The following is a 21374-nucleotide window of genomic DNA, read 5'->3' as shown; positions in this document are numbered from 1 at the left end:
TGGTGTCCTAACTTTATCACATGACTTGAAGTCCTAACATAGATTCACAACAGCATTCTATTGCTATAATCAGTCTTTATTTTTGTAAAATGTTGACATAGCCTTCAATGGTAATGTCTCAAAATATTTTGATTTGCTTCAAAACGTCAGTAATGGATTCCCATATAAATACTATTTAAGACCCATAACCGTGTTTTTAAATCCTTTAAAAATGTAAAAGAGACAGAAAACAACACAATCTTAATAACAACAACAACAACAACAACAACAATAATAATAATAATAATAATAATAATAATAATAATAATAATAATAATAATAATAAAATTAATAAAACCCACTATTTTGCCCCACCAACGTTAGAATTTCAGAAACATGTGGATTGTATGAATTCTTCTCTTCCCTTCTTGTAAATAAAGCAGGCGCAAAGTCCAACATCGATTTAAAAGCAGATAATGATCAAGGAAATAATTTAGACAGCAAAACATGAATCATGCTTAGTTTTTTTTTTTTCTTTTCTGTTTTGAAATGTGTTCAATGAATTTCTTAAACTCCCTGGATTTTCTGCAGCTAATAAAAACTAAGGAAACGTGTCTGGAAATGCGCGGAGGCGTCTCCCACGCGCGCGCTCCCACCCTTCCCGCTGAACAGACCCCACCTGTCAGGTAGAAACTGCGCGCGCGGTCAAAGTGCCCGCAGCGACCTGAAATCCCGGGTCGCCATGCAGTCTCCGGTCAGGAATTCTCCCGTCAGGCCGGGTTTCCACCGGGTGGAGGTGCAGAAAACCACCTGGGATGTCCCGGAGAGATACATGAAGCTGCTGGCTGTCGGTTCCGGAGCTTACGGCACAGTATGGTGAGTTTACCCCGGGTAGGGTGCGAAAACATTTGAAGAAAAATAGTCTCAATTTCAACATTTTTAAAATTATAATCGATATGTCTTATAGTCACAAATTTAGATTTGAGCTCTTCTAATTTATATTTTAGTGTTACCTTTTTTGCCTGTTGTCATTCAGATCTATGGGACAAAGTTCAGATCCAAAACCAGACCCCAACTTTTCTAATGTTCCGGCTGTTCCTTTAATCAGTCTTAAACATTGTCAAACTACTACTATAGTTTTACAGATCAGTGCTGTTCTAAAGTTCTAAAGTATTCCAAGCCTTTGACTGAGTTTGGATGTAAATTGACTGACGTCCTAAATTATCCTGTGTGTTTTTAGGACCTAAATATGCATTCCACAGCTGTGTGGTTTAGGCAGTCCGAGAGCCCCAGATCAAATGGTTTTGCTAACAGAAACAGTGTTTGTCTGCCTGAAGCAGATCGGCAAGTCAATGCAGGTCCTCCGAAATGACAAGAATCTCAACCACAAACCTTTTCAACACAACAGGCAGGAATGTGAGCTGTCCAAGACACAGTTCTTTCTAGTGATCTCCCACTGAAACTGTAGATTCTACTGATGAGTTATAGTCTGTTAACACTGATGTTGTTTTGGTTCAGATCTGGCAAATCTCTCTACAGGGACAATAATAAAGGGATGCTGATAATTATACTGATATATAGACAAAAGGTGTGTCAGAAAACAACAACCCTTAGGTTCCTGACTTCCATCAGAGTATCCGTGTGTGTCATGTGAGCCAGTGTGTACCATGTCAATAAGACAGTGTGTTTAATCTTGTTTAGCTCCGCCATCGACCAGAAGACCAAAGAGAAGGTGGCGATCAAGAAGCTGTATCGACCCTTTCAGTCCCTCATCCATGCGAAGCGGGCCTATAGGGAGCTCAGGCTGCTTCGCCACATTCAGCACGACAATGTGAGAAGAAACATTGCATGAAATGACAATTAGTTTGCATTCTACAAGTACAGTGATGTGAAAAACATATTTCTCTCCTTAGATGACTTAGTAACACTTGAACTATTCAAATCATCAAGATTCAACATCAGACAAACATAGCCCAAATAACACAAAAATCTGTATTTTATGTTTTCCAGAAACATAGTGCCATTTTATAGCACAATCAAGTAGTTATGTTTCTTTCAGTTGTTAAAAATGCTGTATATATCAAATATGACTTAAAAGAAATTTTACTTTGCAATTTAATGCCTTGAAATTGGACCTCTGTCTCTTTAAAAACTCCTGCTCTGTCTGAAACTTTGCCTTCAGGACATCATCACCACATGGCTCTTCTATTAACCCTTTAACAACATTTTTACTGGCTTTGCACTGATAAGTAGCTTCTATGAGCTCAGCAGATGCCCAGTTCCACCAGGTGTTTGCTAATTGCTGCTGGCTAGTCAGAAGGAGCTAGCTAGAGATTAAAGGAGAAATTCTTTCATCTCTCGTGGCAACCATTCATCTGTGCAAACCATCGGATTGGATCTACGGAACCACTAAGCTTCTCTTATAATGAAGTCAAATATCTTTTAAGTCATATTTGGTATATGTTGCATTTTTATAACAACTAAAGGTAACAGTTTCTTGATTGTGCAATAAGATGGCACTAAGTGCATAATACTAATTACATAATACTGCCTCTTTAAATCCAGTTGAGATGAGGCATAACTTTTAACAGACCAATCATGCTTGGAAATCCTTCAGTTTGACTAACAAAGAAGAGCAGGCCAAAATTCCCCCATTACGATTTGAAAGACTCAGTGTTAAGCTATCACAGTTAGGGAATGATTCGTTTTTCAACTAGACTGGTTTGGATGTATTAGTTCTCTTAACAAATTTAATCATTTGAAAATGCATTTTTGTATTGACAATGGTTCTTTGTCTGATGTTAAAGTTTGTTTGATGTTCTCAAATTTGTAATTGTGACAAAAACGTAAAACCTGCAGCAACTGGTAAAGGGGCAAACGCTTCTTTAGCCTACATTCTTAATTGAGGAAAATACCTCTCTACAGGTTTTCTCTTGAAATCAGTTTCTATTACAACCGTATGGCACCTCAGGTGAAGTTGCATATTTCAACATCAAGGTTACCCCTAACTTTCTAATCTTGCTCAAGATGTTTCCTCTTCTTTCAAATAAAGTTAATTTTGCCGATAAGCAATAGAAAAGCTCAAAATCTCAGGGCAGTGTTCAGATGTTTGTGTCAGAACCCTTATGGAGCAGAAGTTGCCTAGGAGACCAGAAACTATCAGCAACAACCTTTTCACATGTCCCCCCTCCCTAATGACACTTTTTAAAATTGATCCGATCAACTCATTATCCTCCATAAAACCTTGTTTTTTTTTGTTTGTTTTAAACTTTATATTAGATTCCTTTTTTCTTATCATAAATGTCCATATTCATTGCCCTCTAGGAACAAAGATGTAAACAAAATGTTTATTTCACACTTTGAAGTGTAAAACATACACTCAGCAGACACTTTGTTAGTTACATATGTTGGACTGTTTGCAAACACAAATACCAACTCACCTCTGTTTATGCCTGATCAAATTCCAACAGAGCATCGGCATGCCGACCCATCTCCTGGTTTACAGAGCGTAGAGTCATGATAGGTAGTAGTAGCCAAAATGACCATTTGCTACAGTTAAGGCATTCAGAATACCACCTCTAAGCACCCAACACTTCAAACAGCATTAGAACATCACTCCAGATGCCAACGCCAGTCAGCTGGTGTTGGCATCTCAGAACAGGAACAGGAACATCTCAGAACAGGAAGCTGCAGCCTCAGACCAGGAACAGGAACATCTCAGAACAGGAAGCTGAGGCTACAGTTCACCCAGGTGCTGAACGATTGGACAGGAACAGATTGGTAATCCTTTGCTTGTTCTAAGTGTTGAGTTAAGTTGCCTCATTGTAGGGTCAGAATTTGACAGAAAAACATGAAACTATGGATCCGTAGTGCTAAGTCAATGATCCAGGCTGGTGTAAATGTGTTTTAATGTAAATATAAAGAACAGAAAAATGATCACAAGTAAATATCGTAAGGATTGAGCTTGTTTATTGATTGATTAATTTTTCTTTAAAGGTGATCTGCCTTCTTGATGTCTTTACACCTGACTCCACACTGGAGAAATTCCAAACCTTGTAAGTGGAAAATTCCTGCTGGTTTCTGCAGCTTATTGAGTTTGATTCAATGTTTCAGCTTCGTCCTGCTTGTTTTTACTTTGTTTGTTCATTCAAATGTTGATCTCCTGTCCTTTTTACTGTCTAAATTTTTTAAATTGCTTCATATAGCCTGAACTTTTAGGCTCAGGATTCTATATTTTTTGTTTATTCTTGTGTTTCTTTTCTCCCTTGATATTTGTCAATCTTTAGTTATATGGTGATGCCCTTTGTAGCCCAGGATCTGGGTCACATTATGAAGAGAAAGAGATTATCTGATCGCATCATCACATATCTGTTTTATCAACTCCTAAGAGGCCTGAAGGTGAGTGAGATTATTATTATTATTATTATTATTATTATTATTATTATTATTATTATTATTATTTGTCATGATTGTGTTTCTGTGTGTTTATTTTGAGTTTTTTCTGTGTGGTCCTGTTCCCTGTGAGTCTCTGTCTCTGCGTCTTCCCTGTTGATTGTTCCCAGCTGTGTCTCGTTCCCTTTATTACCCCTGTGTGTATTTAGTCCCACCTGTTGTCTTTGTCGGGTTCTTGTCTAATGTCTAAGTTTGTTGTTTGCATGTCTGTCTGTTAGTTCGTCTGCCGGCACAGTTGTACTGTAAAGTCCTGTGTCGGCATCTGCTCATTTTTGTCAGTCTTGTTATCAGTTGCTACCGGCATTTAGCTGTGCGCTGATCTCTCTGCCATGCTGCCTGTCCTGGACTGATCTGAGCATTATTATTATTAAATTCATCATCATCTTCACCAAACCTGGGTCTCTGCGTCTATCCTCACCACTACAACCTACCACTTCCTGACATTATTATTATTATTATTAGGTTTATTTACAATCTCCTACTGGGCCATTTGTGATATACGACCACATCCATGCCCCTCCAAATAAGCTTATTATGCAGATTTTTGTGTCTTGCAAAAGTTTATTTTCTTTTGAATAACACATTTCTGTGTTTTATTTAGATTTTAAGTGCTAGACCAATACAAAGTAGTGCACAGTTGTAAAGTTAAAGGATATTTTTGCTTTGTTTCTTTATAAATAAAAATCTGGAACATGTGGTTGGATTCATATTCAGTTCCCCTGAGTCAACACTTTTTAGAACTATAAATTACAGCTGCAACTTACATGCAGCCACTGTTAACAGGTGTATTTATTCTCTGATAGGTAAAATATCCCCCAGTTTTGACAGAGTTTGTCACACTTGTGCATCTCAGCAGCAATCTCACCAGGTTAGAAGTGTCAAGATATCTCGGCTTCAACAAGTCTGAACCAAGTCATATTAACAAAATGAAGCAGCAGCAGCACAAGGTGGAACACGCACAGAGGAGAAAAAAAAACACTCTTACTGCCTTCCTAAATGACAAAGATAAGGGTCGCGTCTGGGAAGAAAAAGAGCATCCTCTGAGCAAAACTGAGGCCGAGCTTAGGAAGTGTCAATACCAACACCAAGCTAATGCAACAGAGCCCCATTGATGAAATTAATACTGCTTACAGAAAAAAGATATCATTTGGTAAGTCAAAATTAAGCTTAAGCAGGGAAATTGTGCTCTGATTTAATGCCAGAAATTATTCTTCAATGTATGTACATGTCTAATTTCAGCTGTGTATCTTCATCCATCCATTTTCTTTACACCCTTGTCCCTCGGTGGGGTCGGGAGGGTTGCTGGTGCCTATCTCCAGCTATCGTTCTGGGCGAGAGGCGGGGTCACCCTGGACAGGTCGCCAGTCTGTCGCAGGGCAACACAGAGACAAACAACCATGCATACACACTCACACCTAGGAGCAATTTGGAGAGGCCAATTAACCTGATAGTCATGTTTTTGAACTGTGGGAGGAAACCGGAGTACCCGGAGAAAACCCACGCATGCACAGGGAGAACATGCAAACTCCATGCAGAAAGACAGGGTCGGGAATCGAACCCAGAACCTTCTTGCTGCAAGGCAATAGCTCTGTGCAGCCCGCTGTGTATCTTATTTGCAGAAAAAATGTACGTGTTCTGCCTGTACAAAATAGTTCTTTGACTGTAGTTCATCAACTACTCAGTGTTTCGTATAAAAAAAAAGCATTTAACTATTGTGTTAATAAATGACTGTGATTACACAACAAATAAATGTAAGTGTATGTTCAAAGGAATATTGTTAGATAGTCTGTTCCTCATGCCATTCCCAGCCTGAGTGTGTCGTGGGTGTTTGTCTTCCTTATTCTCATTTATCCGCTCAGGCACTGCTAGTTAATATGTAACCAACAGTGCTTTGTGGAAACAAAACTAGAAACACAATTCTAATTGCAAAACTAGTGTATGTCTTTTAATTAGCTGCAAATATCTTAAGATGTTTCCTCCTTTTGATTTTGATGTTTTTCCAACATCTCTTAAGTTCACAAAGATAATCTCCCTACTGTCTTCCTAATATTCTAAATCCATGTTGTTGTTCTCTGCAGTACATCCACTCTGCTGGGATCGTACATCGGGTTGGTATACATCAACTTAAATGTCTAAGTCATTTATAACTTGTTTAGATTTTTCATTATTTTGCTGCCAGCAAAGGTGCAAACATATGTTGAAATTAATGCCAAGGTGTTGCTCATGTGTTGTAGGATCTGAAGCCGGGCAATCTGGCAGTGAGTGAATCCTGTGAATTAAAGGTAAGTTCTCAAAATGTATGACAGTGGTGGGCATAGCAAACTATAAATTTAGCTGCCCTAACCTTAAAGCATACACATTAGTTCCACTAATGCCAAAGTCCTATGCCAATGTAGTATTTAGTGGAAGCTAATGCTAAAGCTTTAGCATTAGCTTCCATTGATGCTATGGGTATAACTATAGTTATACCCATCATGTGTCACGAAGAGAGCATGGAGTCTCTCAAAATAATTGGTATTTATGAATTTTATGTATGCTTTTATCAACACACCTGATTGTTCATGTAACTGTTTTCTGTTGTAGGCTATACTTTATTTCTTCATTTATTGCTTACTTGAACTTTACTCAAAGCTTTTTGGGGAAAAAAAGAAAGGGAAGATGAAGAGAGGAAATGGAAATGCTGCATAAACAGGCTTCATCCTCTTCATGAGTATGAATGTAAACGGCTGACTACTTGAAAAATTCTTGACAGTCAATAATTAAAACTACAACAGAGAGGTTATCCAACTGAAAGCTTACAAAATAGCCAAATAAATGAGTCTTTCAGAATGTATTAGAAAAATTAATTTAGGGTGAGCTAAGCAGGCTAAACATTTTGAAAGTTTGCCAAAACATTAAAGTGCTAAATGAAAAATTGTCTCTGCCATTAGCGGTTTAGCCAAAGCGTGTCCACCACTGCAAAAGGTAAAGTGTGGAGACAAACTAACACCTTGATATCACATTCCCTACAGTGAAACTGGGTGGTGGTAGTATTATGGACATCAAGACAATGCAAAAACAAAAATAGAATAGGTCAGTCAAAGTTCTGACCACAATTTTATTGTGAATCTGCAGCAAAACTTGAAACTGAATATTCACAGAGCTCCTCATAATTAAGGTATAGAAAAAACCCCAAGTGTTATTCATTTTAGATTCTGGATTTTGGTCTGGCGAGACAAACTGAGAGTGAAATGACTGGATATGTGGTCACACGCTGGTACAGAGCACCTGAGGTCATTTTCAACTGGATGCATTACAGTCAGACAGGTAAGAACAATACCATTCATCTTTAAGATCAATTTGTCTCAAATGAAATATAATATTAAAGTAGGCCACAACACAACCTGTCAAACAGATTTTTGTGACTGAGATTCTGCCTCTTTGCAGTGGACGTCTGGTCAGCCGCCTGCATCCTGGCTGAAATGATCACCGGCACGGTGCTTTTCCCAGGACATGACAGTATCCACATGCGTGTTATTACAGATATCTTCATGCTTAATTATTATAAGGATAAAGAATAAGGATAATATTCCTACATGTGAAAGGAATAAATGGCTGAATCATATACTCATGAATATAAACCAGTATGTGTGCTAATATTAGCTTAATGTATTAATAAGAATCTGTTCAAATTAAATTTAGTTTATTTAAAATACAGCTAAACAGATACACATTGAACAGATCGCCTGGTTTTCTTACCCTAAGCATCCAGGTATCGATCAGCTGAAGAAGATCCTCAATCTGACAGGAACACCAGACTCGTCCCTCGTGCAGAAGATGCAGAGTAAAGATGTGAGTTATTTTTTGTCTGCAAAACAGCCATGCTGACATTTCCAGTATGCTACTGATGCAGACAAATTTGTTTGCAAACCTGTTCAAGATGTGCATAAATTAATCATTTGTTGCATTTGATGTCCTGAACCTCTCATTGAAGAACTTTTCTCTCTTCTGGTCCCCCAATGTGAAATTGAGATACCTGTGGAAGGAGGTTTATTTTGTGTTTCTCTAACCATTCTTTTTTCTGGAGGGCACATGGGGTTTCACCAAGTTTTTTGAACTTGAGAAGACTTTCAAATGTCTCCCTTGGGTAGTCCTGTGTATGGGGAACCAGGCCATACACAGAACTGAAGGCTGTTAGGTCTCTGTACAACTAACTCCAGAGTTTGGTCTGAGTTGCTAGCAGTAAGTTGGACTTCACCAAGGTTGTCCTTTTGTCACTAATTGTGTTCGTAACCTTTCCCTGGAATAGTTTGCAGTGGAGTGTGAACCATCCAATATATAATTCAGGCACTACCCATTTCTGGTGTTGAACCAGGGTAGAGTGCATTCACCAGATCAGAGACAAGGTCTTGCCCCAAGTAGAGGAGCTAAAGTATCTTGGGGTGTTGTTTGTGAATGGATGCCTTCCTGTTGAGATGTGCTAAGCACATCCCAACAGAAGCAGACCCAGAGGAAGACCCTGGACACCCTGCATGGACTATGTTTCTATGCTGGCCTAGGAAGTCCTTAGGATTCCTCCGGAGGTGCTGGCCCAAGTGGCTGGTGGCTGGGGAGAGGGAGGTCTGGGTTTCTCTGCTTTTAGGCTGCTGCCCCTGTAACTCAACCCTGGATAAGCGGAAGACATTGGATGGAGATTATGCTACTGAAATAAGAGATTAATTTATTTGAAGGTTTTCATTCATTTTCATCAGTGTTTGTCAGTTTCTGAAGAATCATGTGACTCCTGTCATTTATTTTTCAGGCACAGTCGTATGTGCAAGGTCTGCCTTCACAAAAGAAGAAGAATTTTAAAGAAGTGTTTCCAACAATGAATGAGAAAGGTGAGTTTGTTTATGCAGCCCTGACTCTAGGTCTATAACATACCAGAAAAAGTACAGTGTGCACTGCTAATAGAAACACTTACAGTAAATAGTGTCAAAATCAACCCAAGTCTGAAAGCAATGATGGTTAATAGAAGACGGGATGGTTTCTGTCCTGATGCTTCCAGCTGTAAACCTTCTGGAGGGGATGTTGCTGCTGGATCCAGAGAAGAGGCTCACAGCCAATCAAGGACTGGCCCACCCGTTTCTGTCAGAATACCACGACCCAGACTCAGAACCAGACTCCAAACCTTACGATGACTCCTTCGAGAGCCTTGAGCTTGATGTCGGAGAATGGAAGAGTATGTATGGCAAAGCTAAAGACTCGGGTGCTATCTACTGAGACAATCTAAATCCTAAGAGAAGTCACCGAGTGTAGTGACGAGCTCATATTCCTGAAAGGTTTGTTTGTACACGAGAGATTTCTCTGCTAAATTTAACACTGCTTTCTGTTTTCCAGGTCTTATCCACATGGAGATCATGACTTTTGACCCCGATAACCCAGGCCAGACAGCCATGTAAGACATGTTGGTGTGGCTGTCTGTGTTAGGTTCAAAGGTCAGAACAACTGGGGAGGGGGTGAAAGCAGCGTGAACTGTTTTAGCATTTTTGCTGCATGTATGCTACATGTTTATCATTTGATACAATATTCCAGTAAAGGGCAGTTTTTCCTGGATATGGTTGCTTGTACAGCCATGGCAGAAAGATGCTGTTTATTTTATTAGCAAGTTTATTGATTTTACAGCTGAAGCCAGGTATTTACATAGACCATACACATATCCATACACATATTCTTTTTCCCATCATATACCCTGTTTTTGGTCAACTAGGATGATTTTTTTTTCTTTCTATATGTCACACTAATGATACATAGACTTGTTTTTAACTTTCCTCAAATCCATTAGTTTCCCTACATGTTCTTAATATTTGGAAGAATTGTCCCATAAACCATATGACTTGATTCAAACATTCTGGGATTCATTCCATAAGCTTCTCATAATAGCTTGCTACAAATGTGTCCCATTCCTCATGAATAAACTGATGGAACTGAGTCACACACACCATTTTTAAGCTACAACATTTCAATGGGGCTGAAGTCAGTGTTTTGTAATGACCACTGCAAAAACATTGACATTGTTGACCTGAAGCCACTTTGTAACTAATTTAGCTCTGTACTGTGGGTCATTGTCCATTTGGAAGGTCTGTTTGTGCTGATATCTGTTTCCCCACTGCATGACATTCTTTTCCTTTTTAATCAACTTTGTGAAGTTCACTTGTAAAGTTTCCCTTGCTCCAAATGTCATGATGGTAATGTGCACCAACACCACATAACACCACAGAGAATGTCTCCAAAAATTATCCCTTGGACATTAACAAATTGTAATCTGGCTTTTTATGTTGTTTGGAGTAATGACTTCTTGTTCTCTGCTTAGCCTTTCAGTCCATGTTGGTGAAAGACTAGTTTCAGGACAGAACTGTGTTTCTCCCTGTGACATCAAAGTCTGTGGTTTATCCAACAGTATTAAAGTCTGACATCTACCTCCTCCTTTCACGGCCAGAAACAGATCTAGAGCAGCCATGGCAACTCAACAAACACTGAATCAGTTTTTTAAGTGGGAATGTTGTAAGCTGTTCTTTATTTAAGATGTATTTCAGTGTCAGCAAAGAAACTGACCGTTATTAATCTGTAACCTAAACACTTGTAAATGTCAATAATGGCAACTAAAATGTTTATTAAAAAAACGTTTTAAAACTGCCTAACTGTAGTGAAATAAAAACCTAAGAATGACCCTGTTTCAGTGGTGTTGTATGGCAGACTAGAAAGTCATCACAGTAGCTCCGTCATTATGATCTCCTTGTTTTTTTCCTGCAGAATTCTAGTCTGTCCTTCATGTTTCTCTTTAAACATTATTTCCCTCACTGTAGCACACCAACCTGTTGCCACAATTCAGCAAGCTCTGCACTGGTGGCAACAGGATTCTCTCGAGAACATCCTGGAGTTTTCCAGGACAGCTTGAATATTCTTCATTGCAGTACCCCACAATTTAAATGTGCCATTTTATGCAAACCAATGATGGCTGCACACTTTTCTTTGTAACAAACCTTCGCTCCTACTATATGAACTTAAACCACAACATTTAAAAAACAACATTTGTGTCACTGCCTATGTTATGGCCATATCATAGGACCATTAGTCTGGTCATTGCCTTCCTATGCAGTTCCCCTTGATTCTCATCACCCTTCAGTGCTCTGTCTAGAATTTCTCCCATTGACCTTGATTTGTCTGCTAGAATTTCAACTGGGTCAGTCAGCGAACAGAAAGTGAGGTGAATAATGGTGTTGATTTTCTGAGCAGATTTAGAATTGTAGTCTACTTATAGTTGCAGTTTGACAATTGCTATAGACAATGTAAACAAATCCATTGAGTCTGTTGGCCATGCTTTCAAATATTGAGCAACTAAATTTGGAGAAGAAGGAATGTTTGAGATTTTATTGTCGCAGCTCTCAGTAACAGCCATCATGTTCCATCATACATCCACAGGGCCTGGTTGCTTACAGTGCATGCAATTTCAGGCAAGCCTTATCGACATGGCCAAACATTAGAGTCCAGCAAAGAATTGTTTCTCAATAGCCAAGAGTCCAGACCCTCTAAACGAAGCAAAGCATAGAACAAGAGTTTGGTTTTTACCAGGCTACAGGGCAACAGCAGAATAGTTAAATTCATTTGTAAGATATTTAGTTAATCATTGAATTAGACAGAGTTGACCTGAAACATTTTTCCACATTTCAGCCAAACCCTACTTACTAAGATAGTGCTAAGCTGGACTTATCAGACTGATTATCCATTTAAAAACAATATACTGCCCTCCCAAGACTGACTTTATAGCACAACATGTTGTGGGAGACATGTTTGAAATTATCCGCTCTGTTCTCAGAAATTCAGAGGGGTAACCCTTGCTAATATGTGTATAATTTAGCTTCAGAACCTACAGCATGCCTCACTGTGGAGCTGTTTGATGTAAAATCTTAATGTTTTTTTCTCATTATGCATTAAATATAAATGTAATCTGTACAGTTTCTTTGCTATATAGGATGTTGCCTATTTTCAAATAAAACACCTATTTCAAAAGGTGCAACAGTAAATGAATATTCGTCTGGTTCTGAAATGACACCATCACTGCTAGGACTACACGGGAGACTATAAAATTAACATAAGAATGATATTTCAGTCCTGACTGCTCCCTTCCCTTAAGGTACAATAAGAAATTTAATCTTATGCTAATGAGGAATATCTTATTTTGAAAATGAAAAAAAACTGTCGGATGAACCAGTTATTCTTGTTTCCAGTCACTAGAGGGCAGCATTCATACATCCTACAGCAGGTTTGTTGTTGCTTCCTTGTTTTTCCGTGTTACCAGTGCCCTTAGCTACAGTCTATGCCCTTTTCCTAGAACACAGGATAACTAAATATCTTTTCCTAGCTTTTTCTCTGTGGAAATGCGCTCCACTGTAATGGAAACGCTTCTCCAAATGAGTTGATAATTAGGGTTACCAACTCAACACCTCCAAAATACGGGTCAGTTTCACCTTGACGCGGGCTTAATCACATACTGTGTCAATTGTGACGTAATTGCACAATATTCCTTATTTTTCTAACATTAAAGCGTTCGGTTTGTTTGCTTCCATTTCCCAAAGCACTTCAATCCATCTTTGTAGTTTTTCCCAATACAGTGGGTTTTGACAAGATGAAACAGGCAATTCAGCTGTAAGTGGCAGTTGGGAGCTCTGTTGCCTAGCAGCAAGAAGGTCCTCGGTTCAAATCTTTCAGCATCTTCACTCTGTACATACATGGGTTCCCACCAGATATTTATGCTTCTTCCCAGTTTAAAAAGATTAGGTTCTTTAAATTGACCTTAGGTGTGAGTATGTGTCTCTGTGTTTACTTGTGATAGACTGTCTCTCCCCCAATGACCACTGGAGACACCAGGTGTATTTAATAATGTGTTTCAACCTTGCTGTTAACCACGTGAATTTAATTTAAAAAGAAATGAAGTACCAGTGTCAAAGCAAGTGTGAACAAATATCAGATACATTCAAACATATATCACATTTCATCAGTTATGTTGTATTTAAAAGCCTCTCCTGTCTCTGATAGTGTCACACCCTTCATCACTTCAAGACAGCCCTTGCAGCTCTTGATTCATGTAATCTGCTCAGGCATGTTGCATTCATCTGCACTTACTCAAACATTTGGCAGACTTACTTCCACTTCTCAGAGTCATTTGTGTGGCATGTCCACAGAGTTTACAGTACATGCCAGAATTTGCTGAACTGTCATAGCTAGGGGCTGCAAGCAAGTCTTTTTTTTTTCTTTCCATAGGTTTCTGAAATGACTGTCCATAGGTGGTGTAACATTTAAATTCAATTGCTCATCTTAAGCTGATCATAAATAGAATTCACATTGAGAGAAACAGATGTAATCACAGCTTTTAATGTACTAAAAGTTTCCTTATTAAACTACTTTTATAGATTTTATCAACACACATGTCATATATTGAAATTTTTCATCTGGCTGCCAGTTTCCAAACTGAAAGTCACAAATTTATCAGTTACTCAGATTCATTGCCTTTCTATTGTTTCTACTGTATTATGCAGATATTTAAACTGCGCAACACAGCCACTGTAGCTGAGGCATGCTTCCCTCTAGAGTCCAGTCCAAGTTGACGGGTCTGAGGTTTCTTGCTAATTGCACATCCCAACTGTGGGGGGATGTGCTAATCCCCCCACATAATATGTATATACTAATACATGTATTATGACTACCTGTATTAGTGCTACAGGTAGTCATAATATTCCTATTCAAGACCAGTTTTGTTTTGTTAGTCAGCCAGGTTGTATGTTGTTTACATGTTGGCTGTTTGTTCTGCCTGGGTCATGTCAGTTAGATGGATTTTGCTATTAGAGCTTTTATTTATATTAATGTCTGAATTTGTGTAGGCTGTGTGTTGGCTAATTAAGTGTAGCCAGGTGGCAGGATGCCTAAAAAGGAAGCTAGTTGGATGCCCCTCACCTCTGAAGCACAAGTGTTGCTAAACTCGCTGCTCCAGTTCGGTGAGTACTAGCAGTCATGGCAAATTATCATTCAAATATGGCTGATGTATTAGTGTAGAATTTTTTTTCTTTCCATTTTCAGTTGACTGAAAATCAAAAAATGACAGCGTGGTCATTTATTTTGTTTCTTAATTGGGTACAAAATTTTTAAAAGATCTTTTTTTTCTTTTTTTTAATTTCTTTTTTTCTATTTTACTGTCGGACCAAAAAATACAAAATGTTTAGGTTTATGTGAAATTGTACAAAACTATTTTAAATGTCAAAAGTGCTTTGATATTATTCATGCGAAAAAACTAAAAAAGAGCAACTTGAATTATGTTTATTAGCACAACGGTAGCCTATGCTAAGCAAAATGAATGTTAGAGTATGTTTCCCAGTGCATATAGTTCAATCAGCCTTAAAATTTTTCTCTTAAAATCCTCTATCACTTGTTCCTGAGCACAGTAGGTAATTTATTTATTGTAGCTTTCAGGAAATTTCTGTGTGTGTCATACTACTGTTGAATAAGTCTGTAATCAAACCGTTGTGCGGTTCCCACACAGCTTCCATGGTGTCACCAGATAACTTGCATTTTTGCACTCAGAACAGTTTTTAGATCAAGTAAATTCTGTCTTTTTTGCATTTTGTATTTTTTGATACACATATTCTGTTGCAGTCAATGCAGGATTGCAGGCTGTGAAAACTTAGAATAGTTATAACAGAATACCAAGTAAGATGTTATCCTTACTTTTATACAAGGAACACTGCACTCCTTAAACAGAAAATATTTCACATTATTTGAAAACTAAACTGAACTTTACTGCATTGTTTGAAAAGAAGGACCAACTTGGAATATATGTGATTGACTTGACATGTATGATTTGATAGAATTTATTATATTTTTAAAAGTACCTTGAGATACATTTGTTGTGAATTGTCACCATATAAATAAGCTGACTTGAAATTGAAGTTAATCTCTCCATTTAAATCCAACTTCAGTAATAGTTAAACATGACATTGGTGTATTAGTGCTACAGGTAGTCATAGTATTTCTATTCTAGACCAGAAAATTATTAGAGATGACAAGCTTGAGATATAATTAGCTCTGTCTGAAATCAAGGTCAAATAAAAGTTGTTAAATTACTTAGTTTTACTTGTGTAGACAAAATAAGAAAAACTTATTTGAAGAAAGAAAAACACAAAATCAACCAAATGAATATGAATTCAGATTTATTGCAGCTTTTTTGATGGTACAGTTCATAATAAATCTGGTAGTTGCAGTTAGCCCTATGAATTTAGTTTTACAGTTGTTGAAAGTAAAGCATGATCACACACACCATGTAGTTTAAACAGTGGAGCTCATGTTCTCTCAAAACATGAATAGAAAAAACAGAGGAATAAAAACAATCAACTTGTCTGTTACATGTGGCTGCTTTTAAAGATGTCACACTGCACAGGATGATGTACGTGAGACAACAGAAGAGACAAGGAGGTATGAGGCTAATATTCTAGACTAGAAAACCCCTGATCCTCAGGTACAAAGCCACTTCCTGTTCTCTGTTTTTGTGCAGCAGTGGTTACCCTGTAAGGATTCGTTAATGTAACACTACAAATATTCTCATGTCTGTACAACAACGCATCCGGCAACCAGAAGACAGCCAGGCTGACTGATGAAAAGGAGACAGGGCTTACTCACATCTCTGCGGCTCTTTGTCTTTGGTTTAACAATCTCTCTGCCTTAACTTGTATTCAGTAGGTTTCTCTAACTCTTTCTATGTGATTACGTTTGTTGTAAATTATTAAGCATGTTCCTTAGGTGACTCTGTGCTTGCATGGGAAAGTGAGGTTGGAAAAGTTTGCAGAATAAGGGAAGAAGAATAGAGACCAGGACTTTTAATAACGAATCCGAGACGAAGAGACCCTGCTGGAGCTCTTTGAGCTCATGCTGCCACCTCCTCCTATGCTCATGCCACTACCATATCCGCCGCCCATGCCGTAGCCACCGCCCATGCCGCCGCCCATGCCGCTGCCCATGCCGCCTCCCATGCCGTAGCCACCGCCCATGCCACCGCCCATGCCACCGCCCATGCCGCCTCCTGAGCCACCACCTGTTAAAGAGAACAACATATTTTGAGTGGTCTACATTCAACTTCCGAATGCCAAACTTTACTGGTATATATATATATTTTTAACAAATACATACCAAAGCTGGTGCTTGAGGACTGCACATGGATGGTTGCACTTCCACCTCCAGAGGCAATTCTATGAAGATAATAAGTGAAAGATTCTCAGTCAGCTTTACTCAAACTTCAACGTGCCCTGCTGCAGAAGGTTAGCATAAAGTTTCTACCTGGATTCCTCTCCTTCTAGGAGCTTCTTGTAGGTGGCAATCTCAATATCAAGAGCCAGTTTGACGTTCATGAGCTCCTGGTACTCGCGGACCTGGCGGGCCATGTCCTGTTTGGCTCTCTGCAGTGCCTCCTCCAGATCCTTGATGCGGGCCTTGGCGTCCTTCACAGCTAGCTCGCCGCGCTCCTCAGCCTCTGCAATCTGGCCCTCCAGGTTGTTTCTCTACATGGTTGGAAACATAAAAGAAGCTTCACATGCTGCCATTTCTTTTTCCTCAAATTTGGCAAGATGCAAAGCTTTTATTGTCTCGCTAAATGTTGGTACCTGTCCTTTGACGGCCTCAATCTCATTCTGGAGTCGGCTGATCATGCGGTTGAGTTCAGCAATCTCGCTCTTTGTGTTGCGTAGGTCATCTCCGGCCTGTGATGCAGAGGTCTGCATCTCTTGGTACTGGGGAATAAGTCGAGTAATAATTGTTAGAGCATTTTGTGCAAAACTCAACCTGCCATCCCACTTTGATTTGAGGAGAATTTCTAACCTTCTGTTGATACCACTTCTCTGCCTCAGCTCGGCTGTTGTTGGCGATCTCCTCATACTGAGCCCTGACTTCAGCCACAATGGCGTCCATGTCCAGGCCACGGCTGTTGTCCATCTCCACAATGACCGAGGTGTCCTTGATCTGTCCCTGGAGTTCATTCAGTTCCTGAATGCAAGCAAAGGAAATTATTTGACATCATGACACACTGAGGAAAGGCTAACTTCTATGTCCTTCAGTAACTTATTTGTTTTGCTTACGGCTTCATAGATAGCTCTGAGGAAGTTGATCTCATCCTGAAGAGCATCAACCTTTGCCTCCAGCTCAATTTTGTTCATGTAGGCGGCATCTACATCCTGAAAAGGGGTTGACATTTGTCAATGGGCTTAGAGGAAATCAATAATTAAGGAATCATTTATTGTTTATGGGATACAAGACTGAAAGGCAATACAGTGGTTTATGTACCTTCTTGAGGAGCACAAATTCATTCTCCACACTGGCACGCTTGTTGATTTCATCTTCATACCTGGGTGGAAAAAAATTATGAAAGATGAGTATGAACGTATTAAAAAAATATAACAGAAAATCTGGTGCAAGGAGGGTTTAGTCTGTCACAACAATGGTGGTCTTGCACTCACTTGTTCTTGAAGTCCTCCACCAGATTCTGCATGTTCTTCAGCTCTCCCTCCAGCTTGATCTTCTCGTTGCCGAGCCCATCCAGCTGTCTGCGGAGGTTGGCGATGTAGGCCTCAAACATTGCGTCAATGTTGGAGCGGGTGGTGGTCTGTTCCTGCAGGAGGCTCCATTTGGTCTCCAGCATTTTGTTCTGCTGCTCCAGGAAGCGGACCTGAACAAATGTTCAACATGCTTAGAAACACTTTTCTCTTTGCTTGCTTTAAGGTTCTACAGATGACTTGTGTACGCTTTCTTCTAGTGGTTGGCTTTCCCACAGAAAAAAAACTTATGTATACAAAATATTACCAGCTGCTGTGTCTACTTATCCCCCAGGGCAGGGATGATCTTGGTCCTCTACATGAGGGTGACTCATTGAGAAGTGTAACTGAATGTGACTTTCTATAAGATTATTGTGAGAGGAAAAACTCACATAATGTGTTTTTTTGTTCTTGTTAAAGTGATTAAATCTTAAGGATTAAAGAATCTAATCCGTTTTGTGTAGGTGTAAGTATTTTTCCTAAGCTAAAGTAAGGTTTAGGGTGCCACACCTAAGTTCAGCCCCTCCCTTAAACACCTGACATTGATGGCCCCTCGATACAAGGATGCATACTTTCACTGAGTGAACATGCCTGCCTGAAACCCCCAACAATAAATTCAATGTGGACCAACATCACCTGACAACCCTTTACTAGCTGGGAAAAATGATCAAGTAATGCTTTGTCCACAATATCCTGCAACTAGGAATTTCTTGGACCACTTTGAATCTATGTTGAGTCTTGATAATGTCTCATGTGTGAGGTGTGGTGTTTACTCAGCAGGGAAAGCTAACTGTGCACGTCCTCACACAGGGCGTGGTACATTTGTATTTATTCAAGCAAACATCTACGTGTAATTTGGCAAAGAAGTTGTCACTGCAAGCAAAAAATTCCAGCAACTACTTTTTGCACAAGGATTTTGAAAGAATGCATCAAGGCTTAAGGGAATAAAATCCTCCTTTTGCATGAATGAAGAAGCTCTGCAGCACTGTGCCGCCATGGTTACAGGTGGTAACCTGATCTCTTCTTGCACTAACACTGAAAGCTACCAGTCACTGGATATGACCATTCTAGAGTTTCCTGCTTCCTGCTCTGCACAGAGACACCCAGTAAGAGACCCGTCACAGTTGGATGAAACTCAGTCAGAGCGGTTGGCTTTCAGTTTGTGAACAGATGCTCATCATCATGTTGAGGGCCCCCTTCGAGATGAAACATGACAACTCTGCAAGCAACTCCATATTAACAGTCCACAAGATTGGAACAGTTATTATATACTGATGACCTCTTCAGAAGAAAGTCAACACCAATGCACAAGTCATTTCTACAGTTTTTAAAATGATATGTAGTAAAAACATACCTTGTCGATGAAGCTGGCAAAGCGGTTATTGAGGGTCTTCATTTGCTCTTTCTCCTGGGTACGGACAGTCTGGATGTTGGGGTCGATCTCAAGGTTCAGGGGAGCCAACAGGCTCTGGTTGACTTGGACATTTGTGATGGGGGGTGCAATGAAACCTCCAGCACCGCCACCGAAGCCACCACCAGAACCGAAGCCACCACCAGAACCAAAGCCACCCCCGAAACCGGCACCGCCACCGTAGCCAGAACCGCCACCGTAGCCAGCACCGCCACCGTAGCCAGCACCGCCACCGTAGCCAGCATATGAAGAGCCACCGCTGAAACCGCCACCCATGCTCGATCTCAGCATCGAGCCACCTCCTATGCTTGCTGAGGCCATTTGGTAAGATGATGGTCTGAGGGAAACAGCGGATTTTGAGGAAAATCCTCCTCCTCCTCCTACACGGAGACTGCCACCACCAGTCCCGCCGCTGCTACCAAAGCTGGTCCTGGTTGTCCTCACGCTCATTGTTCTGGTCGACATGGCTGGTCTAGTTTCTTCTGAGAAGTAGTTTGCAGAAAAAAAGGAGGAGGAACAGAGACAGAGAGAAGTTTGGCAGAGATGTGGAGCACACTAAGAGGAGAGCCAAGTCCCTCTAAGTGCCTTCTGACTGTGAGAGATGGATATTTATCTGCCTCCAAGTGAAGGAGGTCCCAATAAGCCCAGCCTCCTCTGGACCTCCTCCCAGATTCTCCTCCAATTACCTGGACCCTTGAAGCTGCTCTCCCAGGCAGGTATACTGGCTCGGAGCCACTCAGCCTGTCAGACAGGTAACAGCGCTGCCTTGTAAAGTGATCTGGGCTCGACACACCCTCACACAGCGTGAGGGGAGGATAGGCATTTTGGCAAAGACCGTTTCATAGGATAAGCTAGGGGCTTTCAGAGAGGTGTGGGAGGGCGGGGACCCTAATTACAGACTCTCACAGTACCCTTTACTGCTTTTGCAAGAACAAAGTTTTAAATGTTCCCATTTAAAAGATCAATTTATTTATTAATTTATTTACATTAAATTAAGGCTTAAATTAATTATGCAAACTCAAGACTATTATCTAAATTCCACCATACTGTAAATTTAGTCATTTTTGATTTTTTGCCCTTTTTCATTCCATCTGTAACAGTGACCAGTCTAAAATACAGATAACAGTCACAAAAAAGAGAAAGAAATTTGAAAAATATCAAACTATCTACTTAGTATTTGTTTTTTAAAGCCAATGTTGCAATGCATTTGTATTAAAATTGAGCTGAGTTATGGTCAAAACCGAACACTACAAGCCTTGAGTCAAGAATGTATTTCATTAAGTAGATAAACTGTCTTTGAACTGGGTCGTATAGTACAAGGGGAGGTGCTTTTCAAATACAGTATCTTTTAACATTTTGACTTGTTCCAATGACGAACTTCACTGATTCTGACTGAGATTTTATGTGATAGACCAACAGAAAGGAATACATCATTGGAAAGTGGAACATAGAAATTTAAAAAATGTTTTACAAATAAAAATCCTTAAATATTCTGGGATGCATTTGTTTTCAGCCACCCTCTGTTAACACTTTGTAGAATCATGTGTTGATGGAATCACCATTGTAATTCTTTTCAGAAATAGAATGATTTTTGCTTTCAATTTCTCAACTGAGTTTAGATCTGGACTTTGATTTGACCATTTAATTTTTTTTTTTTTAAATTGGAACAAATTGAATGTAGCTCAGCCATTGTGATTAGATCTTTATCTTGGTGGAAAGTGAATCTATCTCCAGTGTTGCCTCCAACATGTTTTTTTCTAGTATTGTCCTGTATTTAGCTCCATACATCTTCCCATAATTTCTGACCAGTTCAAATATTTAGATATTGTTTTGTAATCCACCTCTGCTTTAAGCTTCTTAACTTTTACCCTGACCTGCCCTCTGTTCCTTGATTAATCATGATCCGTTTTCTTCAACGAACCTTCACAGAACAGCTGAATTTATGC

At 39.6% G+C, this 21374-nt stretch overlaps 2 protein-coding genes across 2 annotated transcripts; one reads left to right on the top strand and one right to left on the bottom strand.

Annotated features, from left to right (window-relative positions):
- The first annotated feature begins 643 nt into the window (after positions 1-643).
- On the top strand, positions 644-11119 carry LOC106947659 (mitogen-activated protein kinase 14A). The gene is made up of 12 exons (XM_015032809.1): positions 644-855; positions 1681-1810; positions 3976-4034; positions 4266-4377; positions 6510-6539; positions 6666-6713; positions 7623-7737; positions 7858-7929; positions 8183-8262; positions 9212-9290; positions 9458-9631; positions 9790-11119. The coding sequence occupies exons 1-12, from the start codon at positions 722-724 to the stop codon at positions 9849-9851; spliced, it is 1095 nt and encodes a 364-aa protein (XP_014888295.1). The 5' UTR covers positions 644-721; the 3' UTR covers positions 9852-11119.
- Positions 11120-15980: 4861 nt separating this feature from the next.
- Positions 15981-20019, bottom strand: krt5 (keratin 5). The gene is made up of 9 exons (XM_015032808.1): positions 19372-20019; positions 17943-18151; positions 17770-17830; positions 17565-17660; positions 17308-17472; positions 17094-17219; positions 16771-16991; positions 16624-16682; positions 15981-16528 (listed from the first exon to the last, which is right to left on the bottom strand). Exons 1-9 carry the CDS (start codon positions 19891-19893, stop codon positions 16314-16316), a joined length of 1674 nt encoding a protein of 557 aa, XP_014888294.1. The 5' UTR covers positions 19894-20019; the 3' UTR covers positions 15981-16313.
- Between the last annotated feature and the right edge of the window lie 1355 nt (positions 20020-21374).

This window comes from Poecilia latipinna, unplaced genomic scaffold (assembly GCF_001443285.1).
Source record: "Poecilia latipinna isolate Pla-1442-1.1 unplaced genomic scaffold, P_latipinna-1.0 Scaffold251, whole genome shotgun sequence".
NCBI classification, from domain to species: domain Eukaryota; kingdom Metazoa; phylum Chordata; class Actinopteri; order Cyprinodontiformes; family Poeciliidae; genus Poecilia; species Poecilia latipinna.
This window is presented reverse-complemented; position numbering and strand designations above follow the sequence as displayed.

Excerpts from the sequence above, each read along its gene's own strand:
- LOC106947659 (XM_015032809.1), top strand. The coding sequence starts at position 722 with ATGCAGTCTCCGGTCAGGAATTCTCCCGTCAGGCCGGGTTTCCACCGG. Across the intron at positions 4,378-6,509 it reads AACTCCTAAGAGGCCTGAAG|TACATCCACTCTGCTGGGAT; the intron begins GTGAGTGAGATT and ends TGTTCTCTGCAG. Across the intron at positions 6,714-7,622 it reads GTGAATCCTGTGAATTAAAG|ATTCTGGATTTTGGTCTGGC; the intron begins GTAAGTTCTCAA and ends TATTCATTTTAG.
- krt5 (XM_015032808.1), bottom strand. The coding sequence starts at position 19,893 with ATGTCGACCAGAACAATGAGCGTGAGGACAACCAGGACCAGCTTTGGT. Across the intron at positions 17,220-17,307 it reads AGAAGTGGTATCAACAGAAG|TACCAAGAGATGCAGACCTC; the intron begins GTTAGAAATTCT and ends CTTATTCCCCAG. Across the intron at positions 16,683-16,770 it reads CTAGAAGGAGAGGAATCCAG|AATTGCCTCTGGAGGTGGAA; the intron begins GTAGAAACTTTA and ends TTATCTTCATAG.